At 39.7% G+C, this 25,290-nt stretch overlaps 2 protein-coding genes across 4 annotated transcripts; both read left to right on the plus strand.

The window, feature by feature from the left end:
- LOC8064605 (UDP-N-acetylglucosamine transferase subunit ALG13 homolog) lies at nucleotides 8,644-12,312 on the plus strand. The gene is made up of 4 exons (XM_002442175.2): nucleotides 8,644-8,985; nucleotides 10,237-10,453; nucleotides 10,934-11,030; nucleotides 11,913-12,312. Exons 2-4 carry the CDS (start codon nucleotides 10,289-10,291, stop codon nucleotides 12,167-12,169), a joined length of 519 nt encoding a protein of 172 aa, XP_002442220.2. The 5' UTR covers nucleotides 8,644-8,985; nucleotides 10,237-10,288; the 3' UTR covers nucleotides 12,170-12,312.
- LOC110437699 (protein CLT2, chloroplastic-like) lies at nucleotides 17,716-23,945 on the plus strand. 3 transcript variants are annotated; one of them, XM_021466283.1, is made up of 11 exons: nucleotides 17,716-18,089; nucleotides 18,257-18,402; nucleotides 18,567-18,604; nucleotides 18,900-19,015; nucleotides 19,229-19,328; nucleotides 19,414-19,449; nucleotides 19,551-19,601; nucleotides 19,718-19,841; nucleotides 20,111-20,236; nucleotides 20,370-20,529; nucleotides 23,780-23,945. In XM_021466283.1, exons 1-10 carry the CDS (start codon nucleotides 17,950-17,952, stop codon nucleotides 20,525-20,527), a joined length of 1,035 nt encoding a protein of 344 aa, XP_021321958.1. In that variant the 5' UTR covers nucleotides 17,716-17,949; the 3' UTR covers nucleotides 20,528-20,529; nucleotides 23,780-23,945. The 3 variants fall into 3 exon arrangements, with proteins under 3 accessions (XP_021321958.1, XP_021321957.1, XP_021321956.1); XM_021466282.1 differs by lacking the exon at nucleotides 23,780-23,945 and adding an exon at nucleotides 21,903-22,109; XM_021466281.1 differs by lacking the exon at nucleotides 23,780-23,945 and having other exon boundaries at nucleotides 20,370-20,825.

A 25,290-nucleotide genomic window follows, 5' to 3' on the forward strand; every position in this document is an offset into this window, starting at 1 on the left:
GTTGAGATGTGGTGTGTATGACCTGTCCTCTAGGGGACCCCTGCCCCTCCTTATATATCCTGAAGGGACAGAGTTACAAGCAAAGTATCCTATTTGGTACAATATTTTGTAACCTTACGATGCATGTCGACCAGCGTCGTGCGCCTCACGTCTTCATCTCATGGGCCGAGCCACCTCTGATGGTGCGGCCCATGTCGGCCCATGAGGGTATAGGGGTTTATACCCCCACACCGTGCCACTACGGACACCGTAGCTCCCTCCATCCTTATGCCACTGCGGGCGCCGTGCAGCTCCCTCCATCCTCCACGCCGCACTCCGTCCAGCACGCGTGGCCACACCCACAGAGGCGCAGCTTGCCTCTACTCCTACTCCGAGGCGAGGACGACGCACGCACAAGTCCCGTTGCTGCTTCTTCTTAACTCCGAGGGCTCCATCTAGTAAGTGTCGTGGCCTGCTCACATGGGTTTTGGGCTAGAGTTCTTGATATTATAGATCTAGGTTAAATTTGTGGGTACCCAAAATTTGTGGCATGCTTATACGAATCCAATTTATCCTATGTCATCTCTTTAGTGCATTATGTTGTTTGTACTAGCACAATGTGATAAATTAGCATTATTGATTTGCACATTTTAGATTCAAGTGTGGAAGGATCTTGATTTTTGCAAGGAAGGTTGGAGAGGGATAGAAAAAGGCTCGGATCTGCATTTGTGCTGTTGTGCAAGCAAAGCTTGAAGGTGAGAAATTAATTTTTTCTTACTTCTTCTCCTCTGTACATTGTCCTGTTTGTAGTACCACACTGTTATATTGGGATTTGCTAAGGTTTGTAGATATTGAACAGGGGTTTGTTGTTACATTAACTAGACATGTCAGTAGAAGACCGTAGTTGGATGTACCAAGGCTGGGATGACAATGGCTGTCATTCAGAGGAGTGGGTCCGAAACACAAATGCTTTCATAGATCGTGCTTTCAATGTTGTGCCTAATTCTGAAAAATGTGGAGTACTTTGTCCATGTTCTGAGTGTGGAAATAGAGTTAGACGGAGAAGACCTGTCATGACCATGCATCTGTGTAAAAGAGGATTTACGGCTGGGTACACTTTATGGACCAAACATGGGGAACAACCTTATAGAGAGCCTACATTGGAACATGCCAATGATACCCTTGATGGTTTAGATGAAATGTTAGCTGACTTAGGTGATGCAATGCACACAGATGATATAGAAGATGAACCAACAGCTGATGCAAAGGCATTTTATGCCATGTTGGAAGCTTCACAAGAGCCACTCCTTGGTTCCACTAGTGTTGCTCGACTAACCGCGCTTGATGGTAGTTAAGTCACAACACAACCTTAGCGTAGAATGCATTAATAAATTACTGAGTCTGTTTGATGATATCTTGCCTGAGAACCATAAAATGCCAAAGACATTGTATGAGTGCATGAGTCTTCTTAAAGGTCTAAAAATGCCATATGTTAAGATAGATGCCTGTAAAAACAATTGTATGATATACTATGGAACAGAAGATGAAAAAAGGAAAAATGTGATTTCTGTGGGGAAAGCCGATATGTAGATGTTGAACCATCACAAGGCCGTAAACGGAAGCCAATTCCACACAAGGTTTTGCGTTATCTCCCAATCATACCAAGGTTGCAGCGGCTGTATATGGCGCCAGAAACTGCAAAACACATGCGGTGGCACAAGGAGGGTAGATGTGCTAACCCGAATGTTATGGTCCACCCCTCTGATGTTGAAGCATGGACACATTTCAATGTGGTATTTCCAGATTTCAATATAGATGCTAGAAATGTTCGTGTTGCTATGGCTACAGATGGCTTCAACCCATTTGGCTTTGGAAAAGCCCAATATTCTTGCTGGCCTGTTTTTGTGATTCTTTTGAACTTGCCTCCGGCTCTTTGTATGAAGGAGGAAAATATATTTCTTAGTCTAGTGATTCCTGGACCAGAGCATCCGGGGAAGAATATGAATGTGTTCATGCGACCACTAATTGATGAGATGATGAAAGGTTGGGCAGGAGTACAAACATATGATAGTTTCTTAAAGAGGAATTTTACAATGAGGGTTTCATACCATAATTCCATTCATGACTATCCTGGATTAGGCATGTTCTCTGGATGGTCAACACATGGTGGGTTGGCCTGTATTGACTGTATGGCAGATGTGGATAGCACTTGGCTACCAAATAGTCGCAAGTTTAGTTGGTTTGATTGCCATAGAAGATTTCTACCACCTGACCATGCTTTTAGGAACCAAAAGAATGCATTCAGAAAGGGTGTAGCAGTGCATGACCCACCTCCACACCAATTAACTGGGCAAGAGGTGCAAGCATACATGAATGCAGTAAAAGAAAAATCTTTTGATGGTTATGGGAAAACCCACAATTGGACTCACATCCCATTCCTATGGGAGTTTCCATATTTCCCTCAACTTTTGCGCCCACATAACATTGGTGTTATGCATACAAAACAAATGTAGCAGAAGCTATTTTTTATACATGTCTTGACTTGCTGATAAAACAAAGGATAATCCCAAGGCTCGCCTTGACCAAGCTTTGATGTGCAATAGAAGACATCTCAATCTAGTTGAGAAGCCAAATGATAGGTGGGAAAGACCTAGAGCACCTTTTTCCCTAATGAGAGACTAGAAAAAGGTTGTTATGCAGTGGTTTATGGACATAAAATTCCCGGACGGCTATGCAGCAAACTTAAGGAAAGGGGTAACCATGAGTACACTAAGAATAAATGGTATGAAGAGTCATGACTTCCATATATTCATTGAGCGTTTGCTGCCTTCGATGATGCGAGGTTTTGTCAAGAATGACATATGGGAAGCGTTAGCTGATCTAAGCTACTTTTTTAGAGTGCTTTGTGCCAAGGAGGTTGATCGTGCCCAGATACGTCAACTAGAAGCAAACATACCTATTATACTTTTTAAATTGGAGAAAATATTTCCACCAGGTTTCTTCAATTCAATAGAGCATCTTATATTGCACCTTCCATATCAAGTTAGGGTAGGAGGCCCTGTCAAGTATACATGGATGTATGGAGTTGAGAGGTGACCTTCCGTTCTAGTTCTGTTCTTCAATATTGTGCCTTATCATAGGCAGCAACAAACTAATCTAACTTAAATTCTTGTAGGCTATTAAAAAAAGTTAGGGCAAAAGTCCGTAACAAGGCTCATGTTGAAGCCTCAATAGTAGAAGGTTGCCTTGTTGAGGAGATATCTCACTTCACATCATTATACTTGCCTCAACTCATATCGAGCTCTCGTAATCGTCCACAACGTTATGCTCCAAATGGTCCTCCATCTGATTGTACCCTTAGCTTGTTTCAAGTGCGTGGATGGAAAAGCGGTAGAGGAGTGAGCAGGTTTCTAACTATTGAAGAGTACAAGACAACAATGATTTTTATCTTCACAAATATGGCTGAAATGGATGAATTTGTGCAGTAAGTATACTACATTTGTGAAATACACTTGCTGACCTTTATCATGACCATAATTTAGTCTGTGTTTACATCCGTAGAAAATTTGAACAAGAGCAATGGAGACGTGTAAGACCACCTACTTCGAAACAACTAGATAATTTACGCATGAATGGTGCTGGCAATGGCAAACCAAATTTGTTAGAATGGTTTAGCAAACTGGTACTAGCTTTTATCTATCTTTTTTATACTGGTTCATACATTCTAATAAAACATGAAGTACATGTTAGTTTCAATTATAACATTGCAGTGTGACATTGATGCAAGCATACCTAGTGACCTACGTCGTTTATCACGTGGTTGTGGCCTCAAGGTCAAGTCATATGATATTTATGAAGTTAATGGATATAGGTTTAGATCTGAGAGGTATGAAAAATCTAAAGGGAACCTAACTACCACCAACACACTGTGCTTGTTGTTGGTGTTGATGACAGCGGCAACAATGAGCTTGAGTATTATGGAATTATTAAAGACATAATTGAGTTGAAGTTTGATGGGGGTAGTGAATTAAGCCTTGTTTTATTTGACTGTCATTGGTTCCACCCAACTAATGGAGTGAGGCACTTAGAAAGGTTTGGACTAGTCAAAGTTGCCCATGCTTCATGTAATCCAGCGAATGAGCCTTTTGTTCTTGCTAGCCAAGTAAAGCAGGTGTATTTTCTTCCATATGCGTGTAAGTCTGATCAAAGCCTAAATGGCTGGTGGGTTGCACACAAGGTCAGCCCCCTTGCAAATCTGTCTATTCCATCAATGGATGAATATGATATAATGAAGAACCACCATGTATGGATACCTTTCAATAAGATGGCTTAGAAGGTGAATTCATCATAGACATTGGACTTGGCTTAGATGATATGACGATTATTGATGGCTTTGATGAGGTTAATGATCCAAAAGACATTCCCATGTTGATCAAACAACGAAATGGTGTGACATCAGAAGATGAAACACCAGTTGAAGAACATGAGGGATATAATACAGAATATTTTCTTGATGCCATAGAAGTGGAATACCATGATCCTGATGATTTTTAGTTGGAGAAGTAATACTCCTATTTAGTCTTAAATTACAACAATGTTTTCTATCATTTTCTGTCAACCTTTTCGAATACTATAGCTAATGGATGTTGCCTTTTGTTTTCAGGGATGCCAATCACACATAGAGCGACACGTAGTCGATCTTCCAATAGTTCTGCTGCTAGACAGGACACAGTTTTGAGTGAGAATGCTCCTGATATTGAGGTCGAAGATCAGCAAGTAGGAGATTTCTACTTGCGAGGTGGTGCAGACCTCCCCCCCCACTATTCCCATTGAGCAAAATCGTCCATTGATTGAGCCAGAAGGGAAATCGTGAGTATTGTGAACTTACATTGTTATTTATGCAAATCAATACTCGTGACATATGTTAATTGATATGTTCAATTATATTGCAAGGTCCTGGACTCATGTGCAGGGAAGGACTCCTTCCAGTGTGTTAACAGTCTTACTAAAGCGGAATCATCCTGGTTTGGTTGAGTACAATGGCAAGACTCTGGTGGCATCGACATGGAAACATTACCAAGCAGCAAAGGACTCATCTGGAAAATCCAAAGCTGACGTTGTTGGTGAAGGGTTTTGGGTAATTCTCTTTGTTTAGATATCTTGTTGCTGATCTCATTCTATGATGCAGAAAATTCAATAAGCTAATACTATTGCATGTCTATGAGAAATTAGTAGAAAATAGCTCATATATATGTGGGTTTGATTATCTAGTGCTTTCCACACTGGTATGCCAGCCACAGCAGTTCCGGCTCCTATGTCTCCCCCACCTGACCCTCCAATATATGCTGTTTTGACAACTCCAAACCCCTCTCATGATGATGACAATGTAAGTTTCATACCAGACTCCGATTTTTCCCTGATCTTCCTATATGTTGAAGTTGTTTGCAACATGTACATGTGTTGATTCTAAATAAGTTGCAAACTACCATTGGATAGCAACGGATAGAGATGATAGTTTCAGTGTTTGCCCAAGTCCATTGTAGAGGGACTGTTCAAGCATCTCACGTTGTCAGCTTCTCAACAATGTTAGTTCAAAACATCAACAGACTGCATGCTCTAGATAGCCACTTCCAGCAATGATTTGTGACAGTACAATGGAAAAGTTTCTGTTGTCCATTTAGAAGTTTCTGTTGTCAACTACCTAATAAAAAGTTTCAGTGTCCTACATATTAGATCAATGATTTGTGACAGTACAATGGAAAACACCTTCTGTTCAGAGTTACTAAGTGGGCAATATATGTGAATAAATATGTCGATTAGACACACTTCATGGCCCTTGCATGCTATTTTTACAAGGAAGCATATAGATTTATATGTAAGTCGTTTTTTATGTTTGCTTCATCACACAACACACTTCATGGCCCTTGTATGCAATTATTTCAACATTTTTCTAACTTGGGACTTGCTTAATGTCATAGGCTGGTACCTTTGGCTCATCTATTAGAGCGGAAACTCCGGATGAAACAATAAGTAGGATCGCTTGTGGAGTATTTCGTGGCCATCCAAGTGGGACAAGTGCTGCGAATGAGACTACAAGTGGAGTGAATGGAACTACAAGTGGTGGAGGGACATACTCTCCTCCTTTGGAGGAAGAACAATTCCCGTTCTTTTGATTGTTGTCAAACCATGAGTTGTAGTTCATCAGCTCGTTTGCCTCTAGATTTATGGATTTGTGATAATATTATAACTCTAAATGTATGGATTTGAGGTTATGCATTTGTGGATTTGTGATAATATTATAACTCTAAATGTATGGATTTGTGGCCGTGGATTGGATGAAATAAGTGCTTCATTATGTGTTCATGTGTAAATTTAAATTTGAAATATTTGTATATTTGAATTTGAATATAAATATGTATTTAAATTCAAATATGAAACTGCTCTCATATAATCTTTCCCTACAGTTCTAATTCATAGGGAAAGACTTCTAAGGAAACTACTTTACACCTTGGCTACCTTTCCACGTCAGATTTGGCTGTGCCTTCTAAGAAAATTTCCTAGGAGGTCGAGGCCGTAGGGAAAGAATGTTTCCCTACGGTTTTTGCCAAAACCGTAGGGAAACGCTCCCTTTCCCGTCGAATTCCTCCCTAGGGGTCTTTCCCTACGAAATACCCTCGGGAACATGTTTCCCTACCGTTTTTCGGTGTTTCCCTAGGAATACTAACTCTAGGGAAACTTGTCAATTGTAGTATTTCGTCTATATTTAACGTTTCATGTATGTGTCGAAAGATTCGATGTGACGGAGAATCTTAGAAACTTTTTAGTTTTTGAAGTGAACTAAACAAGGCCTTAGATTGCTAGTGACATGCGGAATATAGGCCCTATGCTTTGCACAAGTGAATGCAATTTGGTATTATTTGGTTGGGCTTTATTAGTCTGTTGCATTGTTTGTGTTTGGTTGGGTGTAGTAGGTATCAAGTATGTGTTCAGTTGTGTTGCGCCGTGTGAGATAAAGTACCAAGATTCCATTCAACACCTTGCACAAGTTCGTCCTTCTTTGCTCCCCCCGCTCCTTGCTCCTCTTGGCGCTCTCCTCGCCTAACAGTGGCAGTGGCTCCCACTGCCACCTCCTTCTCTAGTCATTTGAACTTGACGTCGTGCTCCTCCTTGCCATATTTGGATCGGGCGGTGGCTCGCGACGACGAGACAAATTAAAGGACAATGAGGGGAGCACGCTCACCCATGGCAGCAACTCTTGAGACACAATTGCCTCTTCTGTGCAGCTTCAACCACTCTCTTTCAGTTCACAGATGAGTTCACAGATGATATATAAGCCGTACTTTTCTCACAATAAATCAACGAACAATATTTTCTGCCACGAATATGCTAACTCGCTCGCGGAGAGGCGGAGGACTTGCTTGGGGATAGCGCTGGCTTGCATAAGGCTCTATATTGCAGGTAACCAAACAGACTCAGTAGTTTACACTATAGTAATTTGGAGAAGGGGCTATGGAGGCAAAGGCAACCAATCAGATCCAGATCGAAGAAAACTCGTTAGTGTAGCCTTTGATGAGGTTTCTGCTTCTGCCATGCGATTGGGATCGATTTGACTAAGGACGCAGCGATGGGCTTCATGGACGAGTTCCATGGTAGGACTGTTGGTCCTAAGAAACTCACATCCCATTACTCCAAAATTGCTCAATGAATGCAGACTCCCGCGCTGCAAGCCTGCAAGGATCACCAAACACTTGGATCCTGTATTCCTTCACCAATCCTGGTAACCAGGTTTGGATGATGCTTTCATTGTGTTTTGGATGGTATGGAACCGAGTGAGCCGATGCGCTTGCCCGATGGTTTAAAAAGGGAATCAATTGGTCCGTGACTTTAGCCTGCTACTAGTGGAATGATGATTTGGTGCTAGACAGAGTTGGACCTATGCGTCAAACCAAACACCCTGCACTACTGCAGATGGATCAAAACTCACTTGCAATGCAACTCATATTTTCGTTGTTCTAAGGCCCTGTTAAATATAGATTATTTACGAAATAAAAAACACAGCTAGAGAATAATTTACGAGACGAATTTTTAAGCTTAATTAGTTCATGATTGAACATCAATTGGTAAATAAAAAAAATGCTACGGTATCTGTTAAATTTTAACACCTCCAACTAAACACGCTCTAGTCTGTTTGCTTGACTAATAAACTATGGTTAAAAATATTATTTGTTGATTTATTATAAAAAAATATTATTAAATGATCGATAAATTTAATAGATAAGCTCAAACGAACAGACACCCGGGGCGAAGGCAGCAGACTTAGAGCATCTCCAAGAGATTAGCCAAATCATTTTCTAAAGGTAAATTTAGTTATTGTTGAAGGAAAAACGTTTCCAACAGACTGTGTAAACGACTCTTCAAATTTAGTAGTTCTCCATCCCACTTTATTCGCTCTCTACTTTTGGATAGCCTACCTCACTAGCCATCCTTTACAGAGTCTGTTGGAGTACTCTAATATTTTTTTGTCAAATCTATTTTAGAGAGTAGCTAAATCAATAAATTTAGCTATTGTTTTTGGCTAATCTCTTGGAGATGCTCAAGCCCCAAAAGGAAATGTCAACTGGCCCTCTTCAGTTTATAGCCCAGCTAGCTGCAGCCCACACGAAAGAGGTCGGTCTCCTTCGGCCCAGCTCCCTTCTGCGCTCCCAACTCCGCCTCCGCCTCCGCCTCCGTCTTCCATTCCGTGGCGGCGCCTCCTGCTCCTGCCACCCGAACCCGTCCGGCCGACCTCACCTCCTCGGCTAGGGCTAGCCACCTAGCGCCCGTCCGGCCGGCCGGCTCCCGCCGCCCCAGCTCAGATCCCGCCACTGGGAGCAGGCCACCCGGATCTGCCGCCTGCCTGGCCGGTCAACCCCCAGCCCGCCAGTGGCCACTGGCCAGCAGTGGCCCAGCCGGCCACGCCGTCAGGCGCCAGGCGGGCTCCCCTGCTGCTGCACAGTGAGCCAGACAGTGAGTAATTTTTTCTGTTTATTAGTGATAATTGTCGTTGCATCAACGCATGCTATTTTGCTCTTTTGGTTAAGCAAATAATTTGAAATTTGCCTCTCAATACGTTGCTGCCTCCTTGGTTATGATTGCCACTGAGTGAACGATACATGGACCCGTCTGAGTTTATGAATTGTGATCCTAATGGCAATTTGGCGAAACCGGTGATAACGATGCAATGTTGTTCTACATGACGCTGAAGCAGTTTCAATGAGATGTCGTTTTTTGTGCTCTTTACTATATCTATTTTTAGTATTATGTCTTTTAGTTTGCTGGAAGTACGATTTCTAACCTTTGATTGTTTAGCAAATCGTGTGCGCCATTTCTGGGTCCGCTGATGCTAGGTACTCCATACTTGAGAGAGACTAGCAGTGTATATACAGCGACCCATATATAGTTTTTGAGCAAATAGATGCCTTATCAGCTAAATGCTAGTATGCAGGTTTATAACTGTTTCAGTGCCCTTCTTTTATGGAAATTGGGATCCCAATGAGATGGAGTATATAGACATAAAAATGATTTAATCGTAAATTAACAATATTCAACAGTAACAACTTGAAAGAGAAAATTCCAGCATCAATTTGCCTTTGATTATCAATTGGGCAAAATGAAAGCCACTTTTCATAAAGAATGGGCTGCTCTGGCTCTGTGGAAAGTGCAAGTGCCAGCCAAGGTTTGGGTCTTCCTATGGCATCTTGCTCATCATTCTCTTCCATCAGGGGACGCTAGAACCAATGTGGCACTAAAGCTCCTATATCAACCAATGTATCCTCCTGAGTCTTCCAAGATCTGTGTGATTTCTCGTTACTGTAACTGGTTTGAATTAAGTACAGAATTGATGTATTGCAGACTTGCTGTTATATACATGTATGCTATTGTCATGGTCCACAAGCTTAACGAGCCGAGCCATGGAAACTTTTCCATGGTCTTCTACTACTCTTCATGTGGACGTTTATGTGATCCTTGTGGTTATGAAAGCTATTTCAGTCTCAATTCAATTTTGAAAGAGACCAGTTATCATATGTTTTCCACCACAGTAAGAAACTGCCTTTCGCTACTTTTTTGCATAAGATTTGCTCCCATGGTCCTAGCTACCAAGAAACTAGTACATGGTTGGAACAAACAGTTTGGTCTGTTCTTATGTTGCATTTATCTTTGTTATATGTTTACCTAACATTGCAGTATTATCTAATTTTATGTTTTCTTTACCTACAGTTTTGCAGCATAAGAAATATACTTGCACACAACTCACTGCTTGTTAGGATCGATGGCAGATAGTGAGCATCGAACAGTGTTTGTCACGGTGGGGACCACATGTTTTGATGCTCTTGTCATGGCGGTAGATTCTCCAGAAGTGAAGATGGCTTTATTGCAAAAAGGTTATAGTAATCTTCTTATTCAAATGGGCCGAGGAACATATGTTCCATCAAAGGTTAGTATGCTTATACCTCTGTAGTAAATTATCAACCATTTAATTCCTCTCTAGTTTGCCTTATGACATTATCCACTCTTTCTTATAGGAATCTTCATAACCAGTAATTCAAGTCATCCTAAATGAAAAACCAACTGGAAACACACCACTTTTTTTTTCTTGCAAACGGATGCCATGCAAATTGTTTCATGCAAATAAGGATTCAGATGCTTTATGATGAAGACTTTTCCTGAACAAATGTTGCTTTAAGTAAACAGGGTGTGTGAGAACTGATGTTTTCTGAGCACAGTTCTTACTTTATGTTTGAGAAAGCAAACCTATATTTGTTTGACAGTCCTGTTCATTCCTTATTCATATGCCCAACTTTTACTTTAATTGTATTAACCTTGCTTTCCTTTTTAAAATATTCATGTAGTTCTCTAGTCCCCTGTTTTTAATTATACAGTGAAGTTAATAGTATTTATCTATTTGGGACTACAGGTCTCAGGAGATGCTACCCTTCAAGTTGATCATTTCACATTTTCACCAAGCATAGCTGATAATATGAGAACAGCTTCCCTAGTTATTAGCCATGCAGGTAAATATGGTGTTTTCAAATGGTGAAAAACAGAAAGATGTTGGAATATCTTCCATGGTATCGTATCTTTTCTTGGCTAAATCTTGAAATTGCTAGCTTGAATTTGATGTGTGGTTGAATTTTCCAGTAATTTTATTTTAGACCATAAAATGTGGAACAACATACTTTCTTTTAGCTTGTTCTTTTTTCTATTTAAGAATGATGAGCTAGTAAAATCTTCCAATATACGTACCAATTTATCATATGCTTTCGATCTGAGCTATTTTCACCCTGCCCCACTTCCTTATTCATCTGATGAAGTGATTGAGATTTGAGAACCTTCCATCCTTAATTGATGGAAGAAAACCAGTAAATGATTAAGGACTACAACCTCTAGTGTTAAGAATCATGCCTCTATGATCATGAAAGATTGCTGGGTTATGCTAGAATCCAGGACAGTACCAAGGCTTTTTAAAAGTACGTTTGTTAACTGCAACCACAATATATTTTAACCTTTTTACTGTTTGGGATGCGCTCCATCTTTTGTTACTATTAGAAGTTTTCTGTTTGCATATCATTGAATAATTTGCGTAAGGACTATTCTGCAGCAATGTATCACAAGTTCCAGGCAGTATCAGTTTTGTTTTTAGTTCGTGATGGTGTGTGCTGTATCTGGGGTCTCTCCCCCTTTTCTTCTTAATATAATGAAGCGCAGTTCTCCTGTGTTTTCGAGAAAAAAATGATCAGCATGGTTGCTCTGTTGCAACTCGAGCAGGTCTGCATATCTGAATCAATGAAACTGCACTCAAAAGCCAGACCTTCCGATTGACTAAGTTTTTGTTTGAAATATCTTCTCTGTTTGTGTTATTTATTGTTTAGTTTCTCAAGATTTAGCTCTGGCAGGTTCAGGAAGCATATTTGAGACGTTACGGCTTGGCAAACCCCTAATCGTTGTTGTAAATGAAGATTTGATGGACAACCACCAGAGTGAATTAGCAGAAGAATTGGCTGAAAGGAAGCATCTCTTCTGTGCACGCCCACAAACTTTGGGAGAGACCATCCGGGCAATGGACCTAGAGACACTAGTTCCTTATGAGCCAGGGGACGCCAAACCAGTTGTCACCCTGATAAACAGATTTCTTGGCTTTCCAGTTGACTGACAGATGGCGATACCGTCATTAAGGCATTAGTTCCTGTATGGCTGTATAAAATGGATTAACTGACATGATCATCACCGATGCTTTTGTATTGTTGTACGGTGACAAGAAAATATCAAGACTGTCTTCTTTGCAATTGGGTCTAACTAGGGACACATATTTCATGACATGCATTGTTTCTCTGCCGATTAACTGCACCAATTCGTAATGCTTGACAATTGCCACGCCCTTAACAAGAGAAGACAATAATATTCTTGCGTGAGGCCTTGTTTAGGTCCCAAATTTTTTTAAGATTTTCTGTCACATCGAATCTTGCGGCACATGTATGAAGCATTAAATATAGACGAAAACAAAAATTAATTATACAGTTTGTTTGTAAATCGCGAGACGAATCTTTTGACCATAGTTAGTCTATAATTGGACAATATTTACCACAAATAAACGAAAGTGCTACAGTAGCAAAATCCAAAAGTTTTCACGAACTGGACCAGGCTTGAATCGTGTGTAAATTGTTTGTGAATTTTTGATGCGTAGTAAACGCATTATGTTATGACTCGTGCTTTCCAACGCTGAACTATTGAAAATATGGTACTTGCGTTTTTTACTAGTAGATATAATTTATGTAACAATACTTTCGTTCAATCCTGCCACGCAGTCTGCTTCAAATGTACTGCTTTCTTTATTCCAAATTATAAGATGTTTTTGGCTTACTTAGATATATATAGTAAAAATAATATATATATCTAGAAAAGTTAAAATATATTATAATTTAAAACACAAAAACTAATACATTAGCGATGAGAGGCATCGATAGAAGCAACAATATTCTTTTGCTTCTTTTTTTGTGCAAAATTAAAATATAGTATTATTTTTTGATAAGAAAAAAAATATAAGGATATAAATGTATAGATTTGCTATATCACGCTCACGCCCGGCAGATTACTTGGCACCATACCTTAAATTCGAGATAAATTTCCAAGATATATCCCGTCCGTTTGGATCCGCATGTTAAGGTTTATATGAAAATGTTCCAAATAAAAAAAAAATAACTCTCAAGGCGTCAATGAAGCAATAGGCCAAAGAGTCTGTTACTTTTTCTACTAGACAACAATATTTTTTCTTTTATAATAAATAAATCAGCGAACAATATTTTTAGTCGTGATTTTTTAGCCAAACTAGCGTGTACTAGCTGGTTCTTCGTCACACCGGCAGTTCCGGCTTCCGCTACGACGGCTGTAGCTGCGATGGCTTCGGCCTCTGCTACGGCTGGGGCGAGTGCGACTTCGACCTGCACGAGCACTGCGCGACGTGCTCCGCCCACGCTTCTGTCCCTTTCCACGCGCAGCACGCGGTGGAGTTTGAGGCTGAGGGCCGCCGTGTTCCTCGAGGCGAACCCGCGCAGCTGTGATCTCTGCGGCGCGTCGATCACGCACGGGCATGCACTACTTGTACCGCCCCTGCAGCTTCGCCGTGCACCTTGTTGCGCCCAGCTTCCTGTCACCGCCGTCTCGCCGGCACACCTCGTCACGCTCACCGTGTCGGTGCCTCAAAAGTGCACTCACTACGGCATCGACTGCTTGTTGTGGCGCTACCGATGCATCCCCTCCCCCCTAGAATTCCCAGAGGCTTAGAAAGTGAAGACAACAATTAGTTTGATCAGGTCTCTTGTGTCGCGTGACTTAGATGTTGAATCTGGACCGTCACGGCACATCTTCCATCAAATAAGGGCTCGTTCGGTTGGGTGAAATCCAACCAAGAACCCTTCCAGCGGATCAAAACTAGTATTGAATTATTCCTGGTAGGAATGGATCCAGGGGTTGGTTCCCTGCTAAACGAACAGGTCCTAAATGTCTTTTCGTCCCCTATCTTTGTGTCATAGATGTGAGACAATTTTAATTCACTTCTCCTATATTTTACATCATCCATTCCATCAAAATAATATTAAATGCTTGAATTTTACCCTAAATTCACTTCGTGCGTCTTACTAACTAATTCTCCTTCCGTCCTAGAAGGAATGTAGTTCTAACGTAGTGTCATGTTTTAGTATCTTAAGTTTGACCAAATATATGATACCAAATAAATATCATTAGATTAATTATGGAATATATTTTGATAAATAATTAATCCAAAGCTATAAATGTGAATATTATTCACTTGAAGCTTAGTCAAACGTGAACCACTCTAAGTAGCATGTGCTCATAGTTACATTCTTTTTGGCACGGGAGTAGTATTAAACATAAATCTCCATGAGAAGAATCTTCTTACCTTTCTAATAACCAGTGGAGAAGAAAAAGCTTGGCTTCTAAGTGAAAATTTAAAATTATTGGAGTAAGAGGAAACATATTGGTATAATAGATGCCATGAGAATTGGTTATTAAAAAGAGACTTAAATACCAGTTAGTTTCACAAATTTGCGTGGAAAGAGAAGTAAAAACACAATTATCAGTTTGGAAAAAGATGGATCCATTATTGAAGGTGATGAAAATTTGTTGAAGCATGGCACTTAGTACTACTCAGAGCTATTTGGCCCTTCTCTGAGTTTAGTATTCACCTAGATTGTAGCATTTGGGATGGGATTGAGTCATTGTCTGAAACAGACAATGCAAATCTCTGCAAACCTTTCTCTGAGACAATGTCAAAGTTGTAGTGTGCTAATCTGCAACTTTTTAGTTTTGAGTTTCTTATTTGAAGTTGTTTAGATTTCCTTAAAAGTTGATACAAAAAACGACTAATATGTGGCTGAAACATTATACTATTCCTTTGAGCATCTTATAATGACCTAAGATAACAAAACACAAAACTAGTCATTTGTAGATCTAATTGAGTGCTACATTTTTTTTACAATTTTATATACAAAGCATCTTTATTATACACCTTACAAGAAAGATATTGTTTTTTAAGACGACAAACACTGATACTTGATTAATATGGTACCAAAAATTTTTACTATTTTTTGAGAATCTTAATGACATCAAATGAATAAACTCAAAACTAGAAGTTATAATCTCTTTGAGAGTTACATTTTTGTCATACAAAATTTCTTTATTTGTCACAACACAAGAAAAATGTGATTTTTCTAACTTGACAAGCCATGGTACACGATTAATTCGTCACTAAAACTTTATGTTATTTCTGAGTATCTTAATAACCTTAAATGGCAAAACTCATAACTATAATTTGTAGATCTCATTGAGAACTACAATTTTCATATACCAGTATCTTTATTCATCATCAACAAAGAAAGATATGATTTTTCAAAAACGACAAGCCCTGGTACGCGATTAATATGTTATTGAAAGTTTATATTATTTTTGAGTATCTCAAAAATCTCAAATAACAAAACTCAAAACTATAAAGTTGTAAGTGTCATTGAAATCTATAATTATACAAAATATATTTATCCAACATCATATAAAAAGGATATAATTTTTCTAAGACGACAAGCCTTACCCGTGTTTGTTTAAGCTTTTAGCCACTTTTACACTACTAGCTTTTGAACTTTTTAAAAGTCAATCTGCTCTCATAAACCAAAAGTCCAAAAGCTCTTTTGGAAGCCTTTTGGCTTTTAAAAGGTACAAAGCCGAGATAAGTTTAAACAAACAAAGCCCTTAGTACACGGTTACTATGCTACTTAGATTTTTTATTGTTTCTTAGCATATTAACGATCTAAAATGAAATAACTTAAAACTAGAAAATTATAGATTTCTTCATCTCCATCCAAAATCATATGATATTGATACAATTTTTCTAATGTGAACCCTTGTAACTGACATGTGGGTTCCTTCTATCTGATCCATGCCACATAGGATATCGGATTAGATAACCGTACATTGGAATGTGGAGGGAACCGTTACAAGTTTAACGAGCAAAAAATATATTTAGGCGACAACATTTTACTTAATTTATTAATATTTATGATATTAAATAAATATCATTAGATTAATTATGTTATAATTTTATATATAGTTTTGGTCAAAGTTAGCATTGATTGACTCTCTTGAAATACAAGATTGAAATTTTATTTTGACACAGATGGACTATCCTAGAGATTCTATCTAGGTAGTAGTACTTTCGCTGCCGCTAGTTCAACGGTGCGAGCTTGCTCGGTAAGATAATTTTCAATGGGAGTTTCATGACCCAGTTTTTAATACACTAATATTTTTTTGAAAACAGTTAAGAAGAGTTTTATCTTCACGAAACTTTCTCTACTCCCCTGAAATTCTTATCATTTCTCTCTTCATTAATATAGTGTCACATCAACATATTTAATGTCCATAAAACTCTAATGAAACTCCATTAAAACTGGTCTAATATACTTCAAAGAAGGCGGAAGGCCTCCAATAGACTAGACTGGGTAAATGAGCTATTATGTAGCTATTGTGCTTAAAAAGTATTTAATAACTTGTCTATATTCTATTTTTCTCAGCTAGGTATCCCATCATTCTCGATGACCATATTTAGCTAGCGAGTCTTACTTGTCTCTATTGTTTTCTATATATGTGTTTTTTAATTTAGCTAGTGCAAAACTCTACATTTTAGATGAGCTTTCTATTTTACATTGGCTAAATCTCACAATTTATCATCTAATTTTACCAAGTCTCTTAAAGTTGCTCTTTACAAATCCTTAATTTTAAGAATCTACATAAAAGATCTCATTATTCCAAAATTCTATCTAAAGAGAGCAGATTCTAGTAGACTTTAACATACAAATAAAGAATCCAACAAAACACATTAGATTATTGTTTAGCTCTAATAATCCTTAAAATTCCTTTAGAACCAAACAAGACCTAATTCCAGTTGGTCTTTATCTGAAAAGGTATAAAAATATAAGTATTAGATTTTTTTAATCTAGATTCTTAAAATTCTTCTAGAACCAAACGGGAGTCTGTTGGCCTTTATTAAAAAAAAGTATAAGAGATTGGCCATACCTTAGATAATTTTTCATGTTTCTCTATCTCTCTTTCAATAATAGTCTTGATTTTCACCGTCAATCAATTTCGACATCATGGATGTTTTGATTACTTGGCCACTTCTCCTAGGTTCCTGAATTTTAACATGATTTCAGGCAACACTCTTATATCACTAGCTAATACAAGGAAGTTATTACTTTTGTAATTTATTATTTGTCTTTGTGTCATAAGATGTTAAATTTTAGTCCTTGTCCTCCTATAAACATAATTGTAAATTGTTTTTGTGTCAACATAAATCAGACTTTTGTCGAGTTTGTGGTTTTATCTACTGAATTTTTTTATTCTTGGTATCAAAAAATGTAGATTGTGTCTACAAAAATTACAGTAAACGGAATCTTTAATTTTAGTATAAAATATATGCCATAGAGGTGAGTATATTTACATTATAAATATCTACGTTGTGCCGTGTAATTCTAAAAAAAACTAAAATTCAGGCATCTGTACTTTAGCAAGTCCCTTATTTGATACAGAAATTCGGCTCAAATTCCTTCCATGCGACCATAACTTTTGCTAGACAAAAATGTGCTCCATATAGTACTGCGTGGAATATTTTGCAAAAAGGCAAAAATGTTAGAGTCCAGGGGTCTAATCGTGAAAGCGAAGACGTTTGATTCCGGCACCTCGACACAAGCAATCCACGCGGCGGCCGCCAACGCCGCCGCCGTCATCCCCATGGTTTTCCAATTTCCATGCTCGGTTCCCAGCCGGCGATTCCATTTCAGTGTCCTTCCTCCTCTCGAGACCTTGCCCCATCCCAGCCCAACGCTCGGTCGATCAACTGATTAGCTTGGCGGTGTAACCCTGTCGTGGGCGATGAGCTCCTCGCCGGTGACCACCGCCGCCGCGTCGGCGGCCGTGGTGGCGCTGGCCGTCGCCAACCGCGTGCTCTACAAGCTCGCGCTCGTGCCGCTCAAGGCGTACCCTTTCTTCCTGGCCCAGCTCACCACCTTCGGGTAAGTAATCCAAACCGTGCCCTCTACTTCCTCTGCTGTTCCAGGCGGCCGCGGGCTTGGTGTTCGACGATATGTGAAGAAACCATTTTTTTCCGGTGCGCTTGACGTGCCAGCTAGTTTTTTTTTTGGGATCCTGAATTGCGGTTCGTCGTTGTTTGCGCGTGCAGATACGTCGCCGTCTACTTCTCCATACTCTACGCGAGGTGCCGCTCGGGGGTGGTGACTAGAGACATGCTGGCGCTCCCCAAGCACCGGTTCGTCGCGATCGGTTTGCTGGAGGCACTTGGAGTCGCTTCTGGCATGTCTGCTGGAGGTAGTTTTGTTCACGCTCACTCTGAGATTTGGAGTGATTGATTTTTGCAGATTAAGTTGCGTTTCTTGCTCGATCAGAAAAGAAGGGGCAAAATGGTTTGGTTTCATGCAGTTCTAGGTTCTAATTCAATTTTGTTCATGGGCTGTTGTTTATGGAACTTGCAGCTATGCTACCAGGGCCTGCTATTCCTATACTGTCCCAGGTATATATGCCCTTTGGTTAGTTTCTGTTGCAATCCGTTATTTAACTCTGTTCAGTTATATATGATGGTTCTTTGATCTGAGTTATTTCAATTATTACTGAATTATAAATTTTCCATTTGTGCTGTAGTTTCTGCTGCCAACTTAGGTAACAGTATTTCTGTAGTCACCCTAAGATTTTGGGAGGTTTTGGTTGATGCCTACACTTACCAATTTCATTTGATTACTAGTGTTTGGACCTGCTATGGTTCTACAATTATATGAGAACTTAGATATTCCTTTGTATGTCTGCTGCAGTCATTCTTGGTGTGGCAGCTTATATTCTCTGCCCTGCTTTTAGGGAGGACGTATTCAGCCAGACAAATCATTGGTTGCTTCCTAGTAATTTCTGGCGTGATTCTTGCGGTTGCAAGGTATACCATTTGAAACATCTGCTTTACTTTTCTGGTTCTTGTGGCACAACATATATGTTTGGAGAAAAACGATGCTACACATGCACCTATACATCAGTAACATTTTACTAGTTTGCTACAGAAGTATTATTGTGCTATTATTGTACTAAGTCATTACTACCACATTGCCAAATTTTAATTGATTGGTCATCACAAGATTTTTTACATTTTTAGTGGGGCGAATGAGGGCCAGCTTCTTTCAGAAGTCAAGTTAATTTGGCCAGCATTGATGATCGCTTCATCAGCATTTCAAGCTGGTGCATCTATTCTGAAGGTATAGCCACTTTCTTTCTCTCATATCGTTCATTTTTGCTACTGGTATCAGTACTTAAATCAAATATGTTAATTGCGTATTACAGGAAGCTGTTTTCATTGATGGTGCAAAACGTCTTAAGGTTGAGGCATCTTTTCTCTGTGGTGCTTTTATTTGTTCATTGGCACACATTTATTTATGAACTCATGATTTAATGTTCATAAATTAAATATTTTTGTGCAGGGGAAGCGACCGGACATCTTTGTAGTCAATTCATTTGGATCTGGATTTCAGGTGATTTTAGAAAGAGTTGGGCTGTTCTATTACATACTTTCTTGGTTCATGCTTGACCGCATTATCATGTCTTTAAGCCTGGATTTAATATTGTATACAATGTAATATTTTTTCAGGCTCTTTTTGTCTTTCTTCTTCTTCCATTTCTTTCTAATTTGAGGGGAATTAAGTTTGCTGAGCTTCCTGCTTATTTAAATGGTGGTGCTGAGTGCTTCTTAAATGTTGCAGAAAGTCCAATTGGTAATGGTTCTTGCACAGAATTATAGTTTCCAATTACTGTATATGTATTATTGTTGTTAAATATGTGCAATTTTGTTAGCTGACTAGCAACTCATTAATGCTTATGAATTCTAATCTAGAGATTTCTCTTTGGACTTCTGTGGAAATCTCAAGGAACTTTCAGTCTAATGAACTACTGAACTTTCTGACATTCTGATTGTAGACCCCGCTTTCTCTTTTTCTTTGGGTTAACCTTTGTGTATGTTGCCCACTTGCTACTTTTCTTACAGATTGTGGAGGAGCTCCATTCCTGCCTTTGCTGTTTATAGTGGTGAATATGGCATTCAATATCTCACTCCTCAATTTGGTGAAGATGTCATCTGCCCTTGTGGCTTCCCTTACAGCAACATCAGCAGGTCCTTTATTGTTTTTTTCGCCCCTTGATTACTCCTCCTGCATTTTCATCTTCTTTCTTGTTATGCCAGTGAGTAGACTGAATGGAAGGAATATAACCATAAGGTACTAATTTATGCTCGTTTTCAATTTTAGTGCCAATATCAATCTATATTCTTTCACTTCCTTTGCCCTACATTCCTCATGGCGCGGAATTAAGTACGTCTTTCATCATTGGTGCTGCGGTATTGCTGATGGGCCTGATTCTGTATAACCTTCCCCAATTGTCATTGAAACAATCGAAGGCTGATTGAAGGTAAAGTGACACACTGCCAGATGACTTAACAGAAAGTTTACTGATTGATATGTTTGTGGTGAAATTGATTTCCACACTGAAGTACTTAACTATACGAAGCATGTGACACATTCAGATTTGTATTATGAATGTTATCAAAATGAAGTTTTTCTATAGCGCAAGCAGTATGTGTATGTAGTAGGGACATTTTTTATACTTACCCTATAGTCTGCAAATGTTATCTAAATGTGAGTTCAACGAGCTTGGTGCTTAGAATGATGCTTTGAGTTCTATGATTACATTGTGCTATGAATCATGATCTGTGTTCAATTACATTTAGGCTATGGATGATGCTATCCTTCCTAGTTTAACTGCTTAATCAAAACACATTATGCTCAATGTCAATGGCTGTTTCACTCATCATAAATGCTTTTTTGACGCCTCTTGTCCTGGGGGATGGGGAATAAAAGTTATCTTTTTTAACATTTAGTAGGGCTGCATGCCAACAAGCACCAAAGGGAAAGGTTTTTTTTAATGATGTCAAATAATTGACTTCTCGTGACTCATGTAGCATAAAATTTGACCTTGTTTAACTACTCCAGCCTGTAAGCCTTTTTGTTTCTCATGTACCAAGTACGAAGATTCAATTTTGTAGTCGTAGATGGCATCATAAACTATGTTGCGCGCCGTTTAGGTCATTTGAATTGGAATGCCTTTGAAGCATTTTTGAGCAGATGGAATTAGCCTTTCCATTTTCAGGCCACGACTTCACTAGAACTGAATGGAACTGCCATTTCTAGTTCTAACATATCAAAATAGGCTGCTCAGATAATATGATTAATTCAATCCAATCCTAGAGATTCTAAACGGGCCCTCAGAGAACATACTTAAAATGTTTCATGCATTTTTCTTGTCTCGATGCTTAAACTAGTATGAGATGCTTTCAGCAAATAACCTAAGAAATTCAATTGCATTTTGTAAGTAAGAAACGTAGAACCTAGCTAGCGAGCGGGTCTAGTGACTTTGGTGGTTAATTGACAATATAACTATTAGGACTAACAAAGTCTACTAGCATACAAGGTGCTTAGTCTTGTGGACGCAAGAGATGAACACTTGAGCTAGGCTGCAGTAAAGATGAAGGAATCAACACATCAGACCTTGTTTAGTTCCAAATTTTTTTACAAAATGGACAATGTAGCACTTTCGTTTGTATTTGACAAATATTGTCTAATTATGGACTAACCAGGCTTAAAAGATTTGTCTCGTAAATTATAAGTAAACTGTGTAATTAGTTATTTCTTCTATCTATATTTAATACTTCATACATGTGTCACAAGATTTGATATGACGAGAAATCTAAAAAATTCTGCAAAATTTGTTGGGAACTAAACAAGGTCCAAATGAAGATAACAGAGGAGCATTGAAGACCCTAGAGGAAAAGCGAGAAACTCAAGGCATTATACAATAGAAGCCCAGACAAATGAACACGAAGAAATACTGCTGTAACTAAGAGTAACTGTAACTAAGAGTAAGTTTAATAATACAGACCACGTGCTGGCTGTAAGAGCAAGTTTAATAATACAGCCCACTTGCTGGCTTTAAGGTTTCTTGCAGGCTTCTCCCAGCCCACCTATACAATAGTTAGCTATTCACTATTAATACATGGTCCACTTGTCTCTCTCACAAAGTTTCTTGGTTCCTGTGCCCAGGCTGGCTGTAAGCTTACAGCCCGCTTCTCCTCTCTCTCCTCCCTTCTCTCCTCCACCTCAGTATCTAGCCAGCTTACAGCCCACTATAATACTTGCTCTAAGGTTTCTTGCAGCATTCTCTCAGCCCACCCATACAATAGTTAGCTATTCACTATTAATATATGGCCCCACTTATCTCTCTCACAGAGTTTCTTGGTTTCTGTGTCTAAGTTGGCTGTAAGCTTGCAACCTGCTTCTTCTCTCTCATCCACCTCGGGATTTAGCCAGCTTTTTATAATACTTGCTCTAAGAAAGCCACTAGAGAAGTGACACTGATGCTCTCCGGTGATGCACTGGAGATCGCACTAGAGTTATGATGAGGTGCAGCAATTTGGCTCCAGTCCATTGGAAAACCTGGAAATCAGCAGTTTTTTGAGCAACAGCCAAACCTGGAAAATAAACTCGATGGAGAGGTTGGAGCAGCAGCAGGCGAAGGAGCTGGACGCCATCGCAATTTGGCACCAACTCGATTGTGCTAGTGGCCCTGGTGTCAACCATAGCTGCACACCCCCCACAGCATGCTTGCTTCCCCTTCGTGCGTTGTGCAGAGCGCAGCAACCACCGTGTCTCTTGTCGCCCCAGCCACAGCACAGCTACCACCTAGCAGCTCACCGTGTCCTCCATCTTTCCCGGTTGCACGCGGACGGGCACTACTAGAGTCGATATGCCAAATGACCTTTAGTCCCAATATTTTTGGCACCCGAAACAAAAGAGATCTTTAGTCCTGGTTGGTGAAGCCAACCGGGACTAACGGTCCCTCCCCAACGGCTCCGGTGTCAGGCGCTGTCGGAGAGGGACCTTTAGTCCAGGTGTGTGTTACGAACCGGAACTAAAGACCTACATTTAGCCTCGGTTTATGCTACACACCGGGACTAAACATTTTGTCCCGGTCTTTGGCACCAATCGGGGCTAAAGGTAGGTTTTTAGTCCCGGTTGACAACACCAACCGGGACGAAACCCTCCCCGCTATAAATTGAATCACCCTCCTCCCTTCTTCCTCTCCCTGCCCGAGCCTGAGCTCCTTTGTTCTTGCTTGTTCTTTCATTGTTCTTTCTTGTTATTGCTCTCATCTCCCGCGATCGATCCATTTCAACGCTTCTACGCCGTCGCCGTCGTCGATTTGTTTGAAAGGTTGCTAGCTTCATCCTCCTATGTTTCTCACCACCATATGTAATTTCATTTGGACATATGTCTATTTTAATTATTTCATGTTGTCAATCTCTCCAATCATCGTCTTCTCATGTTTGAATTTTTTTGAACGATGCTAAGTGTGTGCCCGCTAACTAGTATACACAAATCATTACTACTATGTATACACGAATCATGTTAAGTTCTATTATAGATATTATAAGATATTTTTTACTTTAATATGTTCATGTTCTTATTTTAAAATATTAATAATATAATTTTTGTTGTAATTGTTAAATAAATTGTTTTTCACTTTAAAAATTCTTGAAATTAATTTTCTTTACTGATAAAATTATAGCTTTTAATAGAAAAATTACAATTCCATGATAATGCAGATAATGGCACGCCATTGGATGTACAATGCTGATCGCCGCTCCAACGAGTTTATTGAGGACGTGCGAGAATTCCGCAGAGTGGCGGAGCAAAATAAGCGGGATGGTTTTATGTGCTGCCCATGTGCCGTTTGTAAGAATTTGAAGGAATTTTCAAACTCAAGAGAAATTCACTTGCACTTGTTCACGAATGGTTTCATGCCAAACTATATTTGTTGGACCAAACACGGAGAGTCCGGGGTTATGATGGAAGAAGGTGAAGAAGAGCAAGCGTACCCTGACGATGTTTTTGCTCAATACTGCGACTTCGCAGTAGAAGACGAAGGTGAAGAAGACGGGGATGCAGGAAACAGTATCGTTGATGATGACGAGCTCTTGGTGATGTCATTCGCGACGTACAGAGAGATTGCGAAAGTGCAAAGGAGAAGGCTAAATTTGACCTAATGCTAGAGGATCACAAGAAGCTACTCTACCTGTCGGCCGAAGAGGGACAGAAAAAGCTAGGAACGACACTGGAGTTGTTACAGTGGAAGGCAAAGAATTGTATTTCTGACAAGGCATTTGGAAAATTACTGAAGATCCAAAAAAAGATGCTTTCGAAGCCTAATGAGTTACCCACCACTACATACGAAGCAAAAAAGATCATCTGCCCTTTGGGATTACAAATCGAGAAGATACATGCATGCCCTAATGACTGCATCCTGTACCGTGGCGAGCACGAGAAATTAGATGAATGCCCTGTTTGTTTGCCTGGCGATGTTGAGGATGAAGAACGTCCGAGAAAGAGAATCCCTGCCAAGGTTATGTGGTATGCTCCAATAATTCCACGCCTAAAATGTTTGTTCAAAAATAAGGAGCATGCAAAGTTGTTGCAATGGCACAAAGAAGACCGTAAGGTGGACAACATGTTGAGACACCCTGCTGATGGTTCTCAGTGGAGAGGAATCGATAGAGAATTCCCGGACTTTGCAGAGGACGCAAGAAACCTAAGGTTCGCATTGAGTACTGATGGATTTAATCCTTTTGGGGACCAGAGCTCTAGTCATAGCACTTGGTCCGTTACTCTATGTATCTACAACCTTCCTCCGTGGTTATGCATGAAGCGGAAGTTTATTATGATGCCGGTGCTCATCCAAGGTCCGAAGCAACCTGACAACGACATCGATGCTTACCTGAGGCCATTGGTTGAGGAACTCCAGCTTCTATGGAGCAAACCAGGTGTGCGTATGTGGGATGAGTACAAACAGGAAGCATTCGACCTACGAGCATTGTTGTTCGTGACAATCAATGATTGGCCAGCTCTAAGCAATCTTTCAGGACAGACAAACAAGGGATATAATGCTTGCACCCATTGCTTTGGTGACCTTCAAGCTATCTATTTGAAAAAATGCCGAAAGGTCGTGTACCTTGGCCATCGTCGATTTCTTGCTAAGAACCACCAGTTGAGAAAGAAAGGCAAACATTTTAAAGGTACGGCAGAACACCGGTCCAAGCCAGGCAACCGAGATGGGGCA

This window comes from Sorghum bicolor, chromosome 8 (genome assembly GCF_000003195.3).
Source record: "Sorghum bicolor cultivar BTx623 chromosome 8, Sorghum_bicolor_NCBIv3, whole genome shotgun sequence".
Taxonomy (NCBI): Eukaryota; Viridiplantae; Streptophyta; class Magnoliopsida; order Poales; family Poaceae; genus Sorghum; species Sorghum bicolor.